This window comes from Lutjanus erythropterus, chromosome 14 (assembly GCF_056507025.1).
Source record: "Lutjanus erythropterus isolate fLutEry1 chromosome 14, fLutEry1.hap2, whole genome shotgun sequence".
Lineage (NCBI taxonomy): Eukaryota > Metazoa > Chordata > Actinopteri > Lutjaniformes > Lutjanidae > Lutjanus > Lutjanus erythropterus.
The window spans coordinates 35,158,528-35,179,329 of record NC_139330.1 but is presented as its reverse complement, the minus strand read 5'-3'; the positions used below and the strand labels follow the sequence as shown (position 1 = coordinate 35,179,329).

The window sequence follows — 20,802 nt, the reverse complement described above, 5'->3', positions numbered from 1 at the left end:
CAGTACCACTGAAGTGAATGGTGACCACTTTTAAAATGTAAAAAAAGAACACAAAAAACCTGACAAGATGTCTCCATACTGCTTGTGTGGTGTAATCACACCTGAAGTGGGTACACAGGCTCTCACCCAAGTGACGAAGCTGCAGCAAAGAAATGATGTTCCTCTTCTATGTCGAAGTCCTTGGACATTTTCTTCTCTATTGAGAGTTTGAAAAGTCAACTGTGCGCATAACAAGCCACTATTTCTGAGCAGATCTCTCTCTGTTGTCTCTGATGTCAAGTGGAGTGAGAATTTCAACTAAACATGTTTTCTTGATCTCTGATGACACATTGTGGTAGTTTTATGATTTATTACTGTAAAAATATTACAGATTTCTCCTTTAAATAAGACATTAGGTTGGAAATGTTTTGGGTTTTCCTGTAGGTCATGTCCTTATGTTCACCAAAATGAATCCACGTCACATGAGAAAAACTGAATCTAATTACCTTGTGCTCATGACATACAGTATTGCATGTCTCAGGACAGCTGGAATTGACTAATTTTCTGTCTCTGTCATAATAACAGAGTATAGTGTGATGAATTGTATGCTAACAGAGAGAATGTTAGTGCCAAAGAGCAGGAGTTTCTGAACAAAAAAGCCTTTCATGCAGTAGCCATGGCGGTGAAGTCATAGGATTAAGAAATGTGAATTGCTTGGTGGTTGATTGTTAGCTAATCATGCCTCACAGTTAACTATTTCACAAACCACTCTGATGTGTTTTAGATTTTTAGAATGTATTTTTCTTGACATCTATTGGTTTCCATTCATTTGTGTATTACATGAACCTGTCACCTCCCCCTGTTCTCCACTGCTCTAATCCCATTTCATTCAACTCCTCACTTCCCTTCTCCCAGACGAGGCAAGAGTATACAGTCTCTACTCAAGTAGAAGTACAGATTCATGTATTGATTCAACTTCTTTACTCAAGTAAAAGGGAAAAAGTACAGGATCTGAAATGTACCCACGTATAACAGATTACCATTTGAAGAATATTTCTACTGTCTGTTTCTGTACACACATCTGTTACATATTTTTCATCTTGTTACATTTCATATGTCTTGTTACCTCTTTCACATCATCTTGTTACACCTTCTTTGTGTTGTTACATCTATTATGTCTTGTTATGTAGTTTTAACATCTTATTACATCTTTCACACCTTGTTACCTCTTTTATGTCTTGTCACATCTTTTACCTTATCTTGTTACATCGTCTTTGTCTTGTTACATCATTTTACGTCTTTTAGATCTTGTTATCTCTTTTATGTTATCTTGTTATGCTTTCTATGTCTTGTTATGTATTTTATGTATTGTTACATATTTTATGTGTTGTTACATTGTTTTTCATCTTGTTACATTTTTTACATCTTGTTCCGTCTTTTATGTCATCTTCTTGTTCTTTGTCTTGTTACATATTTTACATAAAAAAAAGAAACGAGTAACGAGGTTTGAAAATGTAGTAGAAAGTACAGAAAAATTAGTCAACAGTACAGATATTTGTGGTACAAATAAATGAATCTATTCTCTACTAATCTCATAATTTCTTTACTTCATTGGCTCTCTTTTCTTCATCTACTTTCCTCCTCTCCCCTCAAAATTTTTCCTTCCTTTTCTTTCCTCTTCTTCTCCATTTTTGCTCATTTTCCTTCTCTCCTGTACCTTTCTTTTCCCCTCTCATCCTCTCCTTGCCTTTCCTCTCCCCTCCTCTCCTCTGTTTCCTCCTCTCCTCTCCTCCTCTCTTCTCTCCTCTGTCTCTTTTTGTAAATTCACTTATAGAGTTAATTGCTTCCAGCAGGCTTTTCTCTCAGTCCGTCACGCTGCTCTCCGTCATGTGATGACACTGTGTGGGCTTGTTATCGGGGGCCTGTGGACTGCTGCTGTGTTGGAGGAGAGGCCCTGGCACGCTGCACATGAACTAAACCTGCAGATGCCTGTGTAGACCTCGTGTGACCACGCCTGCTACTACAGCCATGAGCTCCTGTGCAGTGTAGAGAGGAACCCTGCTGCTCTTTGCTGTTTGGGACCCGGTGACAGAGATTTTAAATGGCTGAAGAGGTTTTAATTCCATCGTCGGGGAAAATCTCATCGGTAAGTCCAGACTGACTGCATGAACTGGGTCAGATCCGGAGCCAGGGCCGTCACCTGACTGATCCCATATTGTTTAAGACATAGAGTCCCAGCAGCTAATAGCATTTACTACCAACTTTCAAACTTGTAGTTCTTGGGACAGAGTAGATCAGTGGCAGCACTGAGATATTTGAAGCAGATCACCAAACTTTAAAAATCCTTAAATTTGTAATGAGAAGCAAAACTTTGATTGTAAATATGAGGGAACATTCTCCAGCCATTTTGAGAACTTTGATGAACTTCTTTGAATCAACTTCAATTAAATCAACATATTAATCACATCAGACTTCATTACATTTAGAAACTTAGCAACTCTAAGTTTTCAATATGTTTACCTGCTCTTGTTTTCTGTATATGGAATTATATCTATTTGAGTCTTTGTTAACATTAACACATATCATACTTTTACAAATCATAATGTAATCATAATGTCAACATCAACTCATTTTATGTCAAACACATCGACTCATTTATAATCACAGATGGACTGGTATGTGTCTGGACCAGGGTTCAGGGTAGGTTGATTAGTTCTAAGTGTTTGGAGCTCAGGCTGCCTGACACCATTCTTGCTGAGTGTGTTACTGTTACAGCCAGCAGATTATGTTTTGGCCTCATTTTAGCAGTTCGAGTGATGCTATAACCACGCCAGGCTGCAGAAACATCAGTATGTTACAGCATATTGTATCAAGATATTTTAAGTCTGTGGACTGTGGATGTTAGATCATAGATCACAGGCAAGATGATATTTGTAACTTTGTGTGTGTGCGTGCATGTGTGTGTACAGTTTTTGAGTCACCTTGATTGGCCCTGACCTGTGTACCCCCAACTCTACTACTTTCATTCAGGCACTGATCACATCGCTGTTTATTAGTCCGTGTGTGTGTTGAAGTTCTTCTTCAGATAAATCATCATCTTTCATATTGTTGTTGCTGTGTGGCAGATATTCATGGGGTATCAAGCTAAGTTCTCCATAGACTAAAAACTTATTATCCTATTGTTTACAGCCCTTTGGTGCCATCTATAGTCTAGCAGGTGATGTGTGATAGAAGTAGTGAAGATCCCCATGGATACAAGTGCAGTCATGCTGGATGGTTCAAAATGGCAACTTTCAGAGTAAACAGTCTAGACTGTAGGCCAAAGTAACACACTGAGTAAATGAGCAACAAATCATAGAAAAGATTGTAGTTTGGGTTTGTTTATGGCAAGCCTGGCTTTAGACTCTTAATCTCCTTTTACATGGACAACTAACCCACTAACACGTCATAATATCTGGCTTTTGTCTTCAGTGGGAAAGGGGGACAATCAGTATCATTCCTGGGTCACATGACTCTGCAGTGGTCACAGTTGTTTATCGGCTCCAGCTCCAATCAGCAGTGATGTAAACGTGACACCTGAGTGAACATCATTTTTTTTCATCATTTTCACCCTTTTTCAAGCAGAGGTAGTGAAGGCTTGTCACCTCCATCGGTAACTTGACTTGACTCTGCTGTAGCCCGGCACAGCAGAGTTTCCATCCAATTGAAGCTGTGTATTTACCGATAAAGTGCTCGTCTTAAGTGCACATCTGAATGGTGAATAAACACCTTATTTCATGTAAATTCCTCACAATAAAAGTACCTCATTCTTTTGGAATCTAAAAGATTATGAAGCAGCAAAATCAGGAAATGTCGGGTTTTCATCAGCAGGAACTTAATGCAAATCATATCAGCTGCAAGCAAACGATAAAATAAAGCAGATACCTGAACATCAAACAACCCAGGAGAGAAACTAAACTTTAAATCACAGAGATTCAGTTAGCAGCCACAAAAGTACTGAGAGCTGAGAACACGAAGAGTTTCAAAAAGATCTTTCTCTCTGCTCTCCTGCACATATGAGCTGAGTCTTAGCTTTCCAGCTTATATCAGAAAAAAAAATCCAAAATTTGTCTACTGGCAAAGGGAAAATGGTCAGTTGCCTATTTTAAGCGGGTTTAGCCACGTTTAATAAAATGCATATATGTTCTAATTTTGGTGTAAAACTTTATTAGTCTTGTTAACAGTTTGTTGGGTTTTTTTTTGTTGTTGTTTGTTTTTTTTTAACTATGATGACAATTATTCCCTAAGAATGATAATAATAATAATAATAATAATAATAATAATAATAATAATAATAATAAAAATAACTTTATTTATATAGCACCTTTCATACATAACATGCAACTCAAAGTGCTTTACAATGTGGCATTAAAAATGACAACATAGGTAAAAACACCCAAGACAGAAATACATAAAATCACAATAATAACATAAAATCAGAGTAAAACATTAAAAACAGCAGTATGGCATTAAAAATACGTAATAACATTTACTTTTTTAACCCACAGTCATCTTACTCCAGTATCCTAACCAAGTAGGTTTTGAGCCTATATCAAACCAAACCACAGTGGTGGTATTCATTACAGTCATGTATTTTGGAAGACACAAACAAACTGTCACCAGACAAGAATGTCAATACTAGAAGTTTGCGTTCAATGACAACATTTTTTACATTTTTGTTCTGGATAAAAACCTGTGCATAGTTATTAAGCTATGGTTAAGTTTAGGCAACCAAAATGGCTGTGACTGAGAGAGAAGTAATCACAAACCTGCCCCAGATTCTCCTGTCCACATGTCAAAGTGTCCCTGAGCAAGACACTGAACCTCAGATTGCTCCCAGTGGTCAGGACAGCACCTTGGTGGGTAGCCTGCTGCCCCTGGTATGAGTAAATGTGTGTGAATGGATAAAAGCCCAATATAAATGCAGCAGAAACACTTGATCATGGTTATGTGTTAAGAAAAAGGTGAACATTAACTGCAGGGCTGTACAGGCCATTAAAGCTGGTCTCCTGCAGAAAAGTCTGACAGGCTTCACACCCAAACACCACCCTGACCTCACCCTCACGTTTAGCTCAGGACATAGTAATTGAGATACTGGGCTGCTCATCTTTTAGTAAGGAGACAATTTGTATTCTGTTGTGTCAAGTCATATGTGGGAGTTTTTAGAAAAAATCTTGTTTTTTCTACAGAAAATCAAACTAGTATTACATTAAATGTTAGAACATAAAAACAATAGCTCTGAAGTAAAATGTAAATAACCTTACATGGCAGTTTTTGTAAATAAAACTAAAATTTAACTGTATAACACTATATTAAAATGGACCAGGTTTCATGTCATGTCCCTCTTGGTTGTGTTTCAATATTTGGGCCAGTCTTTTTCTGCCCTGCATCACCTTTCTGGCTAGAATTCTCATATTTTTCCAGTGCAGGAGCTTTATCTTGACATTTTAAAGTTTAGCTGGACATTTCTTTCATCAGCAGACACTGGTCACACTGAGGGGAAAAAGTTTCTGTCTTTGCCTTTCAGCTTCCTCACAGCTGGCTGTCAGCCATGCCCTTTGGTTTGGTTGCAGTGAGGAATGTGAACAATCCCAACAAGAAACTAGAACTGCAAGCAGTTATGAACGGGGGCCAAGCCTCCCCGCGCGAGCCGGTCCCCGCGGCCCTCGGAACCCGCCGCCGCGGGCCCCGAGGGACGCGGGGCTCGGGGCGATCGCGGGGACGCGCGCCGTCGTCCGAGCCGCGGTATTCATGACCAATCATTAGGTAACTTTGCGGTCGGCCTCAGGAGGGAACCCACATCATGCGCAGCGAATTTAGGACGACTCTGAGCAACTTTTGGGAAACCTGATGTTTTTGGGTTTGTAGCGCCCCCTATTGGCCGATCTGCACCAAATTTGGCACAGCGTCTGTGGATGACCTCTGGAACGAGCGTGTTAAGTTTGGAGTCAAAAGACTTTAGTTTGACCTAAATATGACACAACATGCGTTTTTTGAGCTAGCCAAAAAAATCATTCGGTTATAATTAGCGCATTTTTTGGCGGGCAACAATTCTTTTGATAACTTTTCGTCAGACACGTTTAGACATCGTATGTGCAAAGTTTGGCGCAGATGGCGCTTAAACTGTAGGAGGAGTTCGAAAAAGTAGGTTTTGGACATGTGGTAAATTAGCGACGGCAATTTGCGGCCAAAGTGGGCGTGGCCTACGTCAGAAAATCCAGCGCTTTTCAGGGAACAAGGCAATGTGAGATTTTTCAACGTCTCATTTAAAATGTGGAAGTTATAGGCAAAAATGGAGGGAACCCACATCATGCACAGCGAATTTAATACAAATCTGAGCAACTTGATGTTTTTGGGTTTGTAGCGCCCCCTATCGGCCGATCCATACCAAATTTGGCACAGAGTCTGCGGATGACCTCTGGAACGAGCGTCTTAAGTTTGAAGTCAAAAGACTGTAGTTTGACCGAAATATGACACAACATGTGTTTTTTAAGCTAGCCAAAAAATTGTTCGGTTATAATTAGCGCATTTTTTGTCGTGCAACAATTCTTTTGATAACTTTAGATCAGACACATCTAGACATCGTATGTGCAAAGTTTGGCGCAGATAGTGCTTAAACTGTAGGAGGAGTTCGAAAAAGTAGGTTTCGGACCCATGGCGACTTAGCGACGGGAATTTTCGGCGAAAGTGGGCGGGGCCTACGTCAGAAAATCCAGCGCTATTCAGGGAATATGGCAATGTAACATTTTTCAATGTGTCATTTAAAATGTGGAAGTTATAGGCCAAAATGCGTTATAGCGCCCCCTAGTGGAGCACAAACGCGATTTTCGGTAGGCGGGATCTGAGTCCTATTCTACATGTAGCCATAAAATTTCAAAACCCTAAGTATTATACTTTGGCAGAAATTAATTTTTTTTGTTTATCTTGTAATAAGCCCCGCCCACATTGACCTGTCATGACCCCCTTGAAGATATGGCCTCAGGACCGGCCCTACGTCGTACGGACCAAATTTGGTAGAAATCGGTGCAGCCGTTCTAGAGATATAAACTTCCCATATCTCTAGCGCCCCCTATGGGCCAACATTCGCCAAATTCAGCTCATAGGCTCCCAGTCTCATGCCAACCAAGGATCTCTGATTTGGTGACGATAGCATTTACTTTGACCGAGATATGCAACATTTTCCATTTTATACGGCTAGCTACGGAAATTTGTTCGTTAATAATTCGCAGAATTTTCAAGCCAAAAAAAATCTTTTGATAACTTTAGCTCAGGAGGAGCAGAAGAGCGTACGGGCCAATTTTCGTGCAGATCGGACAAAATCCCTAGGAGGAGTTCGAAAAAGCAGGTTTGCCAGTTTTCGCGATTTTGCGAAAAAATTATTTAGGCGGAAGTGGGCGTGGCCAATTACAAAGTGACTCAGCTCCATTCAAGGAATATGGAGATATAAGGTTTTTGAATGTGCGACATACGGTGTGGGAGTTATAGGCCAAAACGCGTTGTCCTTGCTTATAGCGCCCCCTGCAGGCGGACGTGTGCAGTTTTTTGCGTCTGAGGTACGTGCGGGGGTGTGGGCCAGCCCTCCAAATTGCACCGCCCTACCTTGCACGGTTTAGCCTGCAGTATGACTTTTATCAACGGAAGAATAAAAATAGAAAATAATAATAAAAATCTGAACAATTACAATAGGGTTCCCAGCACCGCTGGTACTGGGAAACGCGTATGCTTGCATCCGCGTTCCCCAGTCCCCGCGGGCTTGGCCCCCTAATTAGACGAGAGAATTACGTTGCAAGAGCTTCATTCCAAATTAAGACCTCCACTGTTTAACAGCAACTGCTGTTTTCTCTTAAAATGTGCCTGTAAGCACATGGTTTAAACAAGCACAGTAGCTGAAAAGAAGCACTGGGATTTCTTATCAGGGAGCTGAGGGCTTCAGTGTGCTTGTTCCATCTGAAACCCCTTTTCTGATATTGCAATCATGGGGGTTGCACAAGTACTTGCACAAGTGCAACATCATAAAAGTGCCATTATCTTCATTTGTATGATGCATCGTGTCTTGCCTCTCTCTATGAGGACAGGCTTTCTGTCCAACCTTCTGCTGTGTTCATTTAGAAGAGCTAGAAACACTGTTGCTTCAGATGTGGTCACACTTACAAACTAAACCTCTTCTGTTAAAGAAGTATGAATGCATGAATATGATTGGATGTCACTTGCTGGGAATGAGCCCATAATTGCAAAGCTTATTGTTAATAACTGATGCCAGTCAGTCAATACAAGCATGACTTCAGTGCAATGCCCAAACTAACCCTACTGTATGCTTTAATTAGTGTCATCACTTATTGGGAACATTATTAACACTCTTAAAGAGATAGTTCACCTCAAAATCAAAAAGACATATATTTCCCCTGGCCTGTACTGCTATTTATCCATCTAGTTTCAAGCGTTTTGACTTGCAGGTTTTTGGAGATATCGGTTGTAGAGATGTCTGCCTTCTTTCCAATATAATGGAAGTAAATGACACTTGTACTGTGGTGCCCAAAATGCCCCAAAAATTCATCTGAAAAATTCAAAGCCAGTGTCTCCTTCCAAAAATATTGACCTTGCTGTGGGCAGTTTCATTTAGGGACTACTTTCCTATGAAAGAAAGTAGTTCTTTCCTTTTGAAAGAAAGTAGTTCCAGTAGATTCTAAAGTAGTTCCGATAGATTATATTACAGACAGAAAGTAGTTCCTACCTGAAACTGCTCAAAACAAGATCTGTGGATTATTTTGAGCAATTGGGTCATGATTTCTGGAGAGAGACATTGTTGAGTTTTTCAAATGCATTTTTTGGTGCTTTGAGACTACTAGCATTTAGTTCCATTATACTGGAGAGGAGGCAGTAAGGCCTATATCACCACAATTCTGCAGCTCACACCAAAACTGTATAGATGGATAAATAGCACTACAGGCCAGAGGAAAAAATTTATTTTTAATAATGGGTTGAACTGTTCCTCTAACTATTGCCCCACTATCAGTACTGTAATCAGACAAATGAATGAATAATAAAATAAATAAACCAACAATTGTATGGGGCATGTAGTTTGTTTTCACACTGAGTGGTGGTATATAACACTCAGACAACCAGAGAGAGGGCTCTGTTGTTGGGGTGTTATTCTACAGGACATGGTGACATTAATGCCAATGCACATCTGTTTGAGCAAAGTTATAATATTTATTCAAGGGGACAAAATTTAGCCTCTTTTGGAGAAACATCAGCATTTCTTCAGCACTTTCTCATTTGTTTTACTTATAACAAGGAATCACTTCCACCATTCTCTGGATGAAACCTACATTCACTTCCTAACTCATCTCTCTCCCTCTGTCTGCAGCAGCTGACTGGCTCTTTGTTGGCGGTGGCATTCCTTACCTCCTTTGGGAGCTCCATGCTCTATGGCTACAATCTGGCTGTGGTCAACTCTCCTGCTGTGGTAAGACACATACATACACACAAGTGGATAGCTGCCAAGGGACCCTAGATTCCCAAGGGCCCCAGAAGTCAGTCCCAGTTTTTCTACATATCATGTGATTATTGGTAATTTAATTAATTGGTATTGTTGAAGGAAAAATCTGTAATATATTTACTTTGAGATCAAGGAAATGTGTTGAAATACTGGTTTCACTTGACATGAGCACTGCAGCCACAGTGTCCCCCTTTGAATCCCTATGCCTGATCAGAATAACTGTTTGGTATGTCCGTTTCTCATTAATTAGAGTTCACATTAATGCTGAATTTTCACCATGACTTAGTGTCTGTTTATGAGTCATAAGAAATCATTACTAATCTTGTAGAAGCAGTAGATGTTTATAGCAGTGTTGTTTTCGTTAACGATAACGAAATGATTTCGTTAATGTACCTTTTTTTTCATGACTAAAATGAGACAGCGACGAGCTAAAAATAGGTCTTTGATGACAAAAATATGACGAGACGTATCTGTTGTTTTCATTGACGAGAGGAGACAAGATGGAAATGTTAGTGGGTTGGCTATAGGACTATCAAAATGCATTTCCTCCAACTGTGCATATAATCTGTCTGCCAAATGCTGAAGATATCAGCAATGCACCTGATTTCCATCCTTGTTTGGTCACGGCCACCGCTGGGCATACACAGTGCACACCGGGCCAGTCACACATGGACCATGGTGGCAACATCAGCACAAGGGCTTGGTGGACAGAAAAGACGTGATGATTTATGGATATACTTTACACATAATCCAGCAGAAAATAAAACAGATGGGAAAGTCTAGGCTGGCGCTATCAAACTGGTAACTGGAATCTGGTTATTATACAAAAGTGTTAAAGGAGTTAACTGTTGCTTTATAAATTGCAACACAACCTGTCAACCTCTGCCCCACGATTCAATTATATATGGCCCGCGAGATAATTTCATGTGTCTATTATGAACGGCCCGTTGGTAAATAGCACTTCCACCACTCATACTACAGGTCTCACAATGCACTACGACAGCTGCCACGCAAGCATTCATTAATATCCTCGACCCTGACTTTACCAGCTTCAGAGGAGCACACAACCAGGCTCCCACATGGGTGATACATCTACCCCAGTCCACACAAGGTCACAGAGGGTTGCATCACCAAAGTGCGATGTTATGTGTGTCCTAAAAGCTTGAAACTGGTTCTGTTTTGTTGGAATTTCCAATCTGATGCCTGCAGTGCTCCATTGCATCAATTGATGCAGGTCATATGAGGTGCTTTCATTGCGTTTGGGGCACAAGACCTGCCCTTGGGACTGTTTCAAGCAGGGATGTGGCCCTATTCTACACCTTTGCCTCATTCCTTTGACTGAGATGGAGAAACTGAACAGCTTAGGTCTTGCAAATGCAACTGTTCTACTGAAACACATGAATTTACACCATTCCAAGGGCATATGGAACATTTTGAATGTAGGTCACAGATTGATGTGAGGACAGTGCCATTGACCAGCATTCTTGCCTCCAGCAGGACCGATCTCTGTTTGACAAGTGTCATGGCTTAGGAGTGTTCGTGGCAGTGATCGCAGCTGGCCATGGCAGCTTTGACATCTAAATGATATCCACCGTGTAATATCATGGAAAGTTTGCAGACCATGGCCTTCTACCTGTTTCCTAGTAGGATCTGCAGATGGTCTCTAAGGCCCTTTAGGCCTTGGACGAGGCAAGCCAGGGTGTTTTGTCCTAGACAGCAGCAGTTTTAGCTCCTTTTCACAACTAGAGGGCAGAGCATCTCTCCATGATATTCCCCCCCGCTGCTTATGTGTCAGTAGAGCTGTGGTTATGACAAGAGTTAGGAACTTTGAACCCAAGGTTGTTGCATTTGCCTTAAATATACAGTCAGCAACATTCCCCAAATGAAAACTTTCAGTCATCACTTCTAATCCAGTAGAGGTTTGTGGTGGCTGTATCTGCAGAGTCCATGCCCACATGTCCATGTCCATGTGTTTCATGTCCTGATGGGTACAGGAAAAGCTCGGGCAAATCCTATTGACTCTATTGAACCTAAAAAGTTGTTCACTGGGGATCATTTTCCCCCTTCACACTGGATGAGGGAATGTAAGGGTCTTTGCTCTGGCTCCAAAAGGAAGTCAGTTCAAAGCCCCCCATATTAAAATGTTTATTTAGACTTTACAGCAAAAATAAACATTTTTACAAAGAAACTTTTTTGTCGCTGTGTATAGCTAAGTTCACTATTCATGCCAACTTGATGGTGGGTGAATTGCTGTATAACTCACCTTACATTAAGGATTTCATTAATGAGAATTATGGAGAATTAACATTATGTAATTAGGGGCATGTCCACTTTGAGTGACAGGTGGGCACCATCACAGATGGCTAGACCCTTGGTAGCTGCTTCATTTGTCCTGCCTCGGCTCCATCCATGCTCCAACCTCTTTGCCCATTTTCACATTAACAGAGAGTGAGTGGAGTCAGCTACTTCCAAGATGGCGACAGCTTCACAATGGTGTTTGCAAACCTCTGAGTGACATCACAGAGACTACATCCATGTTTTATACAGTCTCTAGCACTATGTCCTGTGAATGATGCTGTGATGGCACAACTTCATGGGAGTTCTTTGTCTGCTATCTCAACCTTTGTGTCGTCTCACACTCGGTTTGAATTTCCACGCAGTTTATGTTCGACTTCAAACTTGAAGGTGTGTGGTTTGGTCAGCAGTTCAGTACATCACTTCCCTAAAGCCCTTCATCTCTGGTATTTACCAACAGGGCTTTGCACATATTCATAGAACTGGAGTTATATCCAGGTAACTACTGTTTCTGAGGAATGTGAACCGCGTGACATACTGGACTTTATCAGAAGGAATGCAGCTTCTGGCCCAGTCACTGAGAATGAGTGTACAGTGAAGGCTACTGTTCAGGACTGAAATATCCACCTTAAGTTTTAATACTGAACCTGAGATTGTACTTAAGCAGACATTCAACCAACTGTTCAAATCAACTTAAGCAGATGGGAAAATTTAGTTTTAAAATATAATAAAAGCTACTGAGTCCAACTGAGCCTTTCAGAATTTGTATAAAACAATGATTTATTCGTTAGCATAATAAACTACAGTTCCCATTAACTTTTATCTGTAACTTTTCCCGTCTTCCTCCTGCAGTTTGGGGAATTGATGCCGGTCCAACAACTCGTGCCATCACATGGTAAACTGATTATGAGACTGAGGTCAAAAAAAGACTTTGGGATTTGATTAGACAGGGAGCTGAAAATGTTAGGGTGAAAAAAGAGAAAGAGATAAAAAAGGAGTGTGTTGTTGTTGGTCTCGTGAGCAGGATACTTCGGCCACATGACACAAAGACAAGGTTTCCTCTCTTGTCAGGAAGGAATGCCCTCTGATTGGCTCAAGTAGGTGGGAATGACCAAATGTTCTCTGCATCTGATCTGGAGTGTTAAGTTCACTTTAGCAGTTGGAGGTGAGGGGATGAGTTATTCAGTATTACATGTTTTCCAATTTGATCTGTGGATTAGAACAAAAAACCTTTAGTCACTGAAACTGTATTCAAGCACTGTTCATTTAATCAAAAACAGGTAACATCACCAAGTGTTCTGGATGTACACCGTAAAACCAAATGTTCAAATTAGTTATTTGTCGTAAATAGTGAAACCTTTAATTAGGTGTAGAGGTTGTAATAACATAAAAATGTGCCAGTAGAATTTTCTTTTTTGCGTTTAAACTCATAATTTTCAATTAATGGGGAAATAAGGTAATTAAAACACAAATATTTTAAGTAAGAAATAAATTTAAAAAAAGAAAATCTATATTTTATTTATTAGGGCCCAAGTACCAAAGTCGGTGTGAGGACCCTATAGAAACTGAGTTTACTTATTGTGAATATACTTATTATATATACTAATACTATATACTATATATACTTTATACCACATCATACTAATTAATTCAGTTCTTGTTACCTTATTGCAATGAGAGAGTTGCATTTGCTGAAAATATTTGAGTTGGCTTAATCAGGACTTTTTGTTCGGACTGGAAACATGGCTTGGAGACGTGCCAGAGCTATGGTTCCTAAACACCCTCATTAACCTTAAGTTACAAACGTACCTTCAGCAACTCTGTCAGTCCAAATCAGCTCAGCAGTTCACTTCAGCTCACTTCAGTTCCAACAACCTGACACAGAAGAAAAACACATACCATCCTGTCACCATCCTCTGGCTCTGCTGGCTCAAACATGTCTGGACATGTCCAGTAAAGCTACTACACTGAGCGTCCATGTGTTTTTTGACACAGAGACAGTGGAATGGACACGCCAGCAGCTTGCTCTCAACAGAAAAACAGTTGAAAAAGTCGTCTGTCCAAGCAGCTTATTATGACCTATATTTATGTCTGTTGTTAGGTGGTGACCTCTAGTGGTCATAGGTCAGCTGACGGAGTATAAAAAGCAACAACGTTTGCATGTGGAGGAGGTCGGGATGAATGAATGGGCCAATTAAAAACATGTTTACCTAGGACACCTGGGTCCTGCATCAAACTTACTTTAAAGTTTAGGTTACTGAAGTTATTAAGTTTATGTGTGTGACTTACATGACACATGACTTAATGTTATATACTATTTTATGTTAATACTTATTTTAACCTAAACCATGATCTTTCCTAAACTTATACTGTTAAACTTTTCACTGTAAATTATTAACTGGCAGTAGCTTCACCTGCAAAGTACTGTAGTTTTTACAGTTTCTTACAGTAAAAACATCTGCTCTTTACTCTTGTATAACTAGTAATAAATGTGTAGTTCATTACTGTATTCTAGCAAATTTACAACAGAATAAATTTTTCAGTAAATTACTGTATATTTACAGTATATATTTGAATCTACAGTGATATCCTCTATTTAATGTTATTATGTAGAATGCCACTAATAATGACAGACAAGAAAAATATTTATTAAAATACAAATGTCACCAGTGCAACACATAATAGTAGAACCAATCTCTTCTGTATGAATGTGTTATGACAATGTATGACAAGTCAGGTACTTCAAATTTGAATCTGATAAAATAAGAAAAGAGCATGTTTGACCGGTTTTATTGCTTCATATACAATACTACAGTTGTAGTTTGAGACTATAACAGTCAGAAACATTTTTGTTGGTCTTTACTGATGAGAAATTATTTAGATGCTTTTTACAGCATAGTTACCAGCCAGTGTGGAAAACATGAATCACTGGGGTTGACTTACTACCTCAAAGTTAAATTATCTTCCAGCAAAAGCAGCAGTGTTGTTTTAATGTTGATGTAGACTAAACCAAGACACAATGCTGACATGTGCTAGTTTTATCAAGCTACAACACTGCAAATATGAAGATTTTCAACAGCTTTGTTGTTCTAACTTAGATGGCAGAAAATTTACCTGAATTGGAGAAAGACTCACAGATATTATTGTTTTATTTCCTTGATATTTTGATTCTTGAGGCAGAATAAATTTGGTTACTCGCATTACTCAATGAAGGTTGCTTTAATAATGCAGTGAAGCTGAGCAGGCTGTAGTGTGGTTGTGTCTTTGTGGTGACAAAGACTGACTGGCTCGCAGATGTGCTCCAAAGCTAATCAGTCAATTTTTCAATTTTCCCACACTTTTCTTTTTACAGTAAATCCTTGTAAATAATAGTATTGTCTGTGTGGTTCTGTATTCAGGTTATTTTTCTCTCAGGCTGCTTTGCAGTTTACAGTATTATACTGTCTGACAACAATACAGCAGAATACTGCTCAGGTTTCACTGTAAATTTACATCAAAGATTTACAGTGTAACCAAGTACTCCTGGAACCTGAACCTAACCAAACTGCAACCATTTCACAATATTAACCCTATGTTTAAAGGGACAGCTCACCCCAAAAGCGAATCATATTAATTTTCCCCTGGCCTGTGGTGCTATTTATCCATCTTGATGTTTTTGGTGAGTTGAAGAGTTCTGGAGATATCACCTGTAGAGATGTCTGCCTTCTCTCCAAGATAATGGAGAGAAGGCAGACTTGTGGTGCTCAAAGCACCAAAAATACATTTGAAAAACTCAACAACAATGTCTTTGAAACGGTTGAGCAGTATCATGAGATACTTTATCTCTATGTTAGAATCTACCTACATGAAACTCTTCACAACAAGGTGTGTGGATAAGCTTGAGTGAGTCATGATTTATGGAAAGAGGCACTGATGTTTTTCAGTCAGTTACAACAAAGATGGCAGCCTGCAAGATAATTGGATAGGACACAAGAGGACAATTTGGGAAAGGGATTAAAAATCTTTTTATATCATGCATCACACAGAATATTTTTTCATCCAGATAGTTTGAAGGGTCTTTAATGATTCTTGGAATTTGTTCAGAACAGCAGTTAGTTGACCAGTTAGTTATCTTTTAGACAAAACTGATTGTTATCTCTGTGATCCCCATGGATGTTAATAGATGAGAGGCATAAACTGGGACTAAACCTAGACAATAAAGAGTATTTCTGTAAAATTCAGCTTCTGAATGATTTGCTGCTCTGCAGGTGAGAGTACAGGTAACTGCTGTTATGGCAGGTGAGCAGGAACCACAGAGAGAGTGAGCAGTTCTGTGTATGCAGGGTTGTGTTTACAAGGGAACCCCAGACCTGCCAAAGATCTTGTGAGAGTGATCATGATCTTTCCCTAACTCCTACTAAGTGCTTTCTGTACCTAAACCTATCCCCACCCTATCTTGTAAACTGTGAACTGTGAAATAAGAACCTTTCTTCCAGCTGAGGAGAGTCAGTACAGTATAATACTGCAGAGCAGAGTGACATGGACACTGTTTGTGCAAACAAGCAAAAGCTGCCTTTTCCATGAGCCACCAGCGACTGTAAATGAAGAGGGATGCCGCAACTTCATTTCATCCCACTGTACCAAAAGAGAAGCCAAAATATCCAATAAAATGCAATTGCTGTCTTCTTGTGCTGGTGACATCATTTGGAGCCAGAGTCTGTAAAGTAGTGATCAGTGTTGGAGCCATGGTATTATGCTCCCGCCCACACAGCCAGCTGACTCAATGGCAAGCAGAGCTCAGCTGTCAATCACGGCATAAAATCCCATTTTTATATAATCAAATATCCAATTAAAACCAAACTGATCAGAAAAAAATGAACACTTGAACAACAACAACAACATCAGCATGATAAGAACTACCTAACCATCTTTGGGAAACATTTATTTGAGATGTACTTTGATGTTTCAGTTTGGCTCATGTGCTATCTATTAACATTGGGAGGCGGGATGTATGACCTGTCCTGCAACCACCCACCAGGGGGTGTCCAAGATGCTTTTAAGGAGCTGTGATCCTGTCCACTTGTGATATGTGTCACTGCGTAACACCTGTAACAGTAGTAACTTTACAAAACAACAACTAAGCATAGAAGCAGGTGATTTGACAGAGCATGATGGGAGATTCCATCCCCCTTGGTAGGAAAATGATGAATCCCCCTTTTTAAACTGCCAACCTCCTTTTCTATCCCTCAGTATCAGAGAGAGTGCAGGGGCGGAGGGGTTGGTTAGTTGTTAGTCTAGTCTTGATCCTTTATCTGGCTGAAGTTTGTGCAATTGAGAATCTATTGCCCTGACAATGGATCTGAAATATCAGCAGCATTACTGTGTTGTGTGCTGTGGTGCTGAAGTAGCAAACAAATTAGTAATTATGACTCTCTCAGTCCTGTCTTTTTGTCAGTGTCAGCTTGAATCTGTGTAGAAGACACAACAAGTTAAAAATACATGACAAGAATTAGTCTAAAATCTCACTTAATAAAAATAGACAAAAACAAAAATCAGATTACTAGAATTTGACTTGAACCAATATACATTTTCAACAGAAGACTAATACTCTGACTACTTCAACTTGCAAGAACAACACGCAATCAATTTGAATTACAGTTAAATTTTTCACGTCACATCACATTATTCTGTGATTAATTCTTTCATTACTGTCCTCCCAAGAAAATGACAGGATTAATCATTCAAATGCCAAAAAAAAAGACCCATGTCCATCATTAAGGGACAAGTGGCTCACAGGCTGTGGGAATTATGACCATTGAATTATGTCTGTCAAAAGCAAAGAGAGTGCAAGCATGACATTGTTAGGGAGACATGAAACTGCTGTTCATTTCCTACAGTCATTACCGACAGCTGACGTCTGTCTTTTAACCATGAGTCTGACATGACACCATCTTAAAACTGAAGTCGAAGCTTTGGTATAGCTGTAATTATTGTATTTTCACTGCCAGTTCCTCCTCTGACCATTCTGTTTCTACTGTCCTCTCAGTACATTAAGGACTTCTACAACAAGACAGTGCTGAGTCGTAATGGAACAGGACTCAGCGGGGAGACCCTGACCCTCATGTACTCTCTCACTGTGTCTGTCTTCGCTATTGGAGGTCTGCTGGGCTCCCTCATCGTGGGCATGCTGGTCACTCGATTCGGCAGGTGAGGCATTCGTCAGCAGTCAGTGTTGGGTTATTTTAACCATGAACGCAATCATTCGCAAACTTTAAAACGTAGTAGTAGCAGTTTTAAGGCTGTGATATACTCCAAACACTGGTTATCCTTATAGGTCAATATTTTTATTTTTTTTGGCATGCCCCACTTCAAGTGCCAAAAAAGTTCAGCCCTTCCCACCTCACACTTAGTTAGTGAAATAAAGGTATGATAGCATCAGCCAACATTTTCCTAATTTTAAGAGAAAGATGATCATAATAGCATATTTCTATACCTATGTTCAGCAGATTTTGTTAGTTTTAGATTCTGAAGGCCTTTAATACATTTTCAAATTGTTTGAATTTGTGAATTCTGTCTGGGACAGGGCTGTTTTCTGGCACAGAGCAAGTTTATAAATTAAAAAAATTAAAGCAGACATGTTGGCCCGTTACAAGGTTTAATAGGGGGCTTAATTAATCTTTTAAAATATATTTTCCAGCATAATTAAAGAGTAAAAATCAAAACCCCCTCAAAGTACAGGTTTGTCCCAATTCTCAAGAATGAGTGAGTTGTATTTGGAAAGTGTTTCTGCTCCGTCCTGACACCTACCTCACCCAATAACCCCCCAAGACCGTCCAACCAGGTGAGTGGAGAGTGGCCAGTTGGCAATAGCAGCCTGAGAGACACTCAGCGGCATCTGGTGCTGCCACCAACCTGAACACCTGAACACACACACACACACACACACACACACACACACACACACACACACACACACACACACACTGCTTATACACAGTCACAGCAAAGAACATACAATATTCTTTTCTGAAAATCATATAAAGTAAACATGGTCAGATATGTAATGTATCATATACTTAAGTGAAATAAAATTAAGTGGCATGATGTAAGATGAGGAAATAAGGAATCCAGTTACAGAAACACACAAACACACTTAAACACTGGCACAAAAAGCACTAGATCAGGGCCTTCTATCAATCATGCCTCTGTCCTGTGTATTCCAAGCTACAGATAACACCCCCCCCCCTCCCCTGGTGCCCCGTCGTCCTTCAGAGTGCACCAGCGTCGTCTCGTCCCCTCTGCCCTTCAGAAGTGAACTAGTCCTCAAAGTGCAGAGGAAAGTTCTTTTATATTCAGTTCGAATCAGCTCAAAGCTCCATCCATCTCCACCATTTCATGGAATTTTAGTGGACATTTAAATGCAAATGAAAAGCCAGCAATTTATAATCCCATTTACAGGCAGATCAGTTTCTCCACACAGCAGTGTTTTATGGCTAATCACAGCTTATGACCAACCTTGTGAGCTGTGTTAGCGTTTTATGGTTAATCAGGACTTACACAGGCACACATGTCTATCATTATGACTGTGTGTATATCAGAGGAGGGTCATATACTGCTGCTGTCCTCACTGTTTCATAAACCTCTGCATCATATGCTTTTATGTAGATTCATAATGTCTGCTGTCTGTGTGTGTGTGTGTGTGTGTGTGTGTGTGTGTGTGTGTGTATGTGTTTCTACAGGAAAGGCACAGTGGTAAAGACATCAGTGCTGGTGTTTATTGCTGGCTCACTCATGGGCTTCAGCAGGATTTGTAATTCACCTGAGATGGTCATCTTTGGTCGCTTTATCACAGGAATTCACTCAGGTAAACACACTCACCTCTGCATCCACTGCACACTGTGCTGCACACATATACTGCTGCATACAGTGGAGCAGGGCATGTAAACTAACCGACCAAATGCAGGCAGACTCCAGTGTTCCATGAAGAAATACTTTTCCCAGTTTGTTGTGAGAGAACTTGACTGACCTCAACCTCATCCAGCACCTTTGGGATGAACTGGACCTCTGACTGTGAGCCAAACCGTATCACCCAATGCCAGTGTTGACCTCACTAAAGGTCTTATGGCCAAATCCCTGCAGCAGGTTCAACATCTGCTGGAAAGACTGGAGGCTTTTATAGCAGCACATTAACTATGGTGCCAGGAATCACATGATTACAGATAAAATTCACCGTTTCCAATAAAAAATATGGCAATCATATTGTGTCAATCTGAAGAAACATGGAGTGTGTGTACATGCACCTGGGTACAATTGGTTACGAGCGTCCTGGTTATGATTTGTGCATGCAAACATCATATCTTGGTGTGGAAATGTGGAAATGTTAAGTGGAGGTCTCCTGAACTGTGGCATGTAAGCACCTTATCCTGGTTTCTGGGCACACAGAACAGAGTGGTGGAGACAGCAAGAACTCAAGAAAGTAAGTGCAGGTGCCCGCTATACTTACACACCAGTCTCTAAAAGCTTAATTCAGTAGAGACTGAGGACAAACTCTCAGTTTTTGTTGCTAAAAGTGGTTGGAAACAAAAACTAATCCAAAGGGATGCCCCTCACATTGGAGCAGTGACATGGCTAAGTTGTGTTCTCACTACTGAGGAGAGGGAGAAAAAAGAGTCTGGGCTTGTTAGCAGCCATTCAATCAACCGTTTTGTATTTAGAAATCAACAATCAGTATGCTGCAAGATCTGTGATTGTCTGGTATCACATAACTACCCACAGATCAGAAACCTGGATAGTGTTGTAATCATACATACAAGCATATGAATAACAAGGTTTTTCATGTCCCATGTGAACATCATATCCTGAATATGATCAAAACCAGGATACTCATGCACATGTAAATGCACTCTTCTTCATGCATACAAACCCTCCATAGAAACAGGAATTTGATCACATTCTCTCATACTCTGGTTAATGTTAATCTGACTGTACTTCTGTCTGTACTGTATTCCGTA

At 40.1% G+C, this 20,802-nt stretch overlaps 1 protein-coding gene across 1 annotated transcript in view; it reads left to right on the top strand.

Annotated features, from left to right (window-relative positions):
- Nucleotides 1–1,896: 1,896 nt before the first annotated feature.
- The window catches only part of slc2a15a (solute carrier family 2 member 15a), a 38,785-nt gene continuing 19,879 nt past the window's right edge, over nt 1,897–20,802 (top strand). Inside the window, exons 1-4 of the mRNA XM_084736222.1 lie at nt 1,897–2,125; nt 9,386–9,484; nt 17,838–17,998; nt 19,531–19,655. Coding sequence (XP_084592348.1) covers nt 2,081–2,125; nt 9,386–9,484; nt 17,838–17,998; nt 19,531–19,655 — 430 coding nt within the window. The 5' untranslated portion in view covers nt 1,897–2,080. The remainder of the gene's footprint in view (nt 2,126–9,385; nt 9,485–17,837; nt 17,999–19,530; nt 19,656–20,802) is intronic.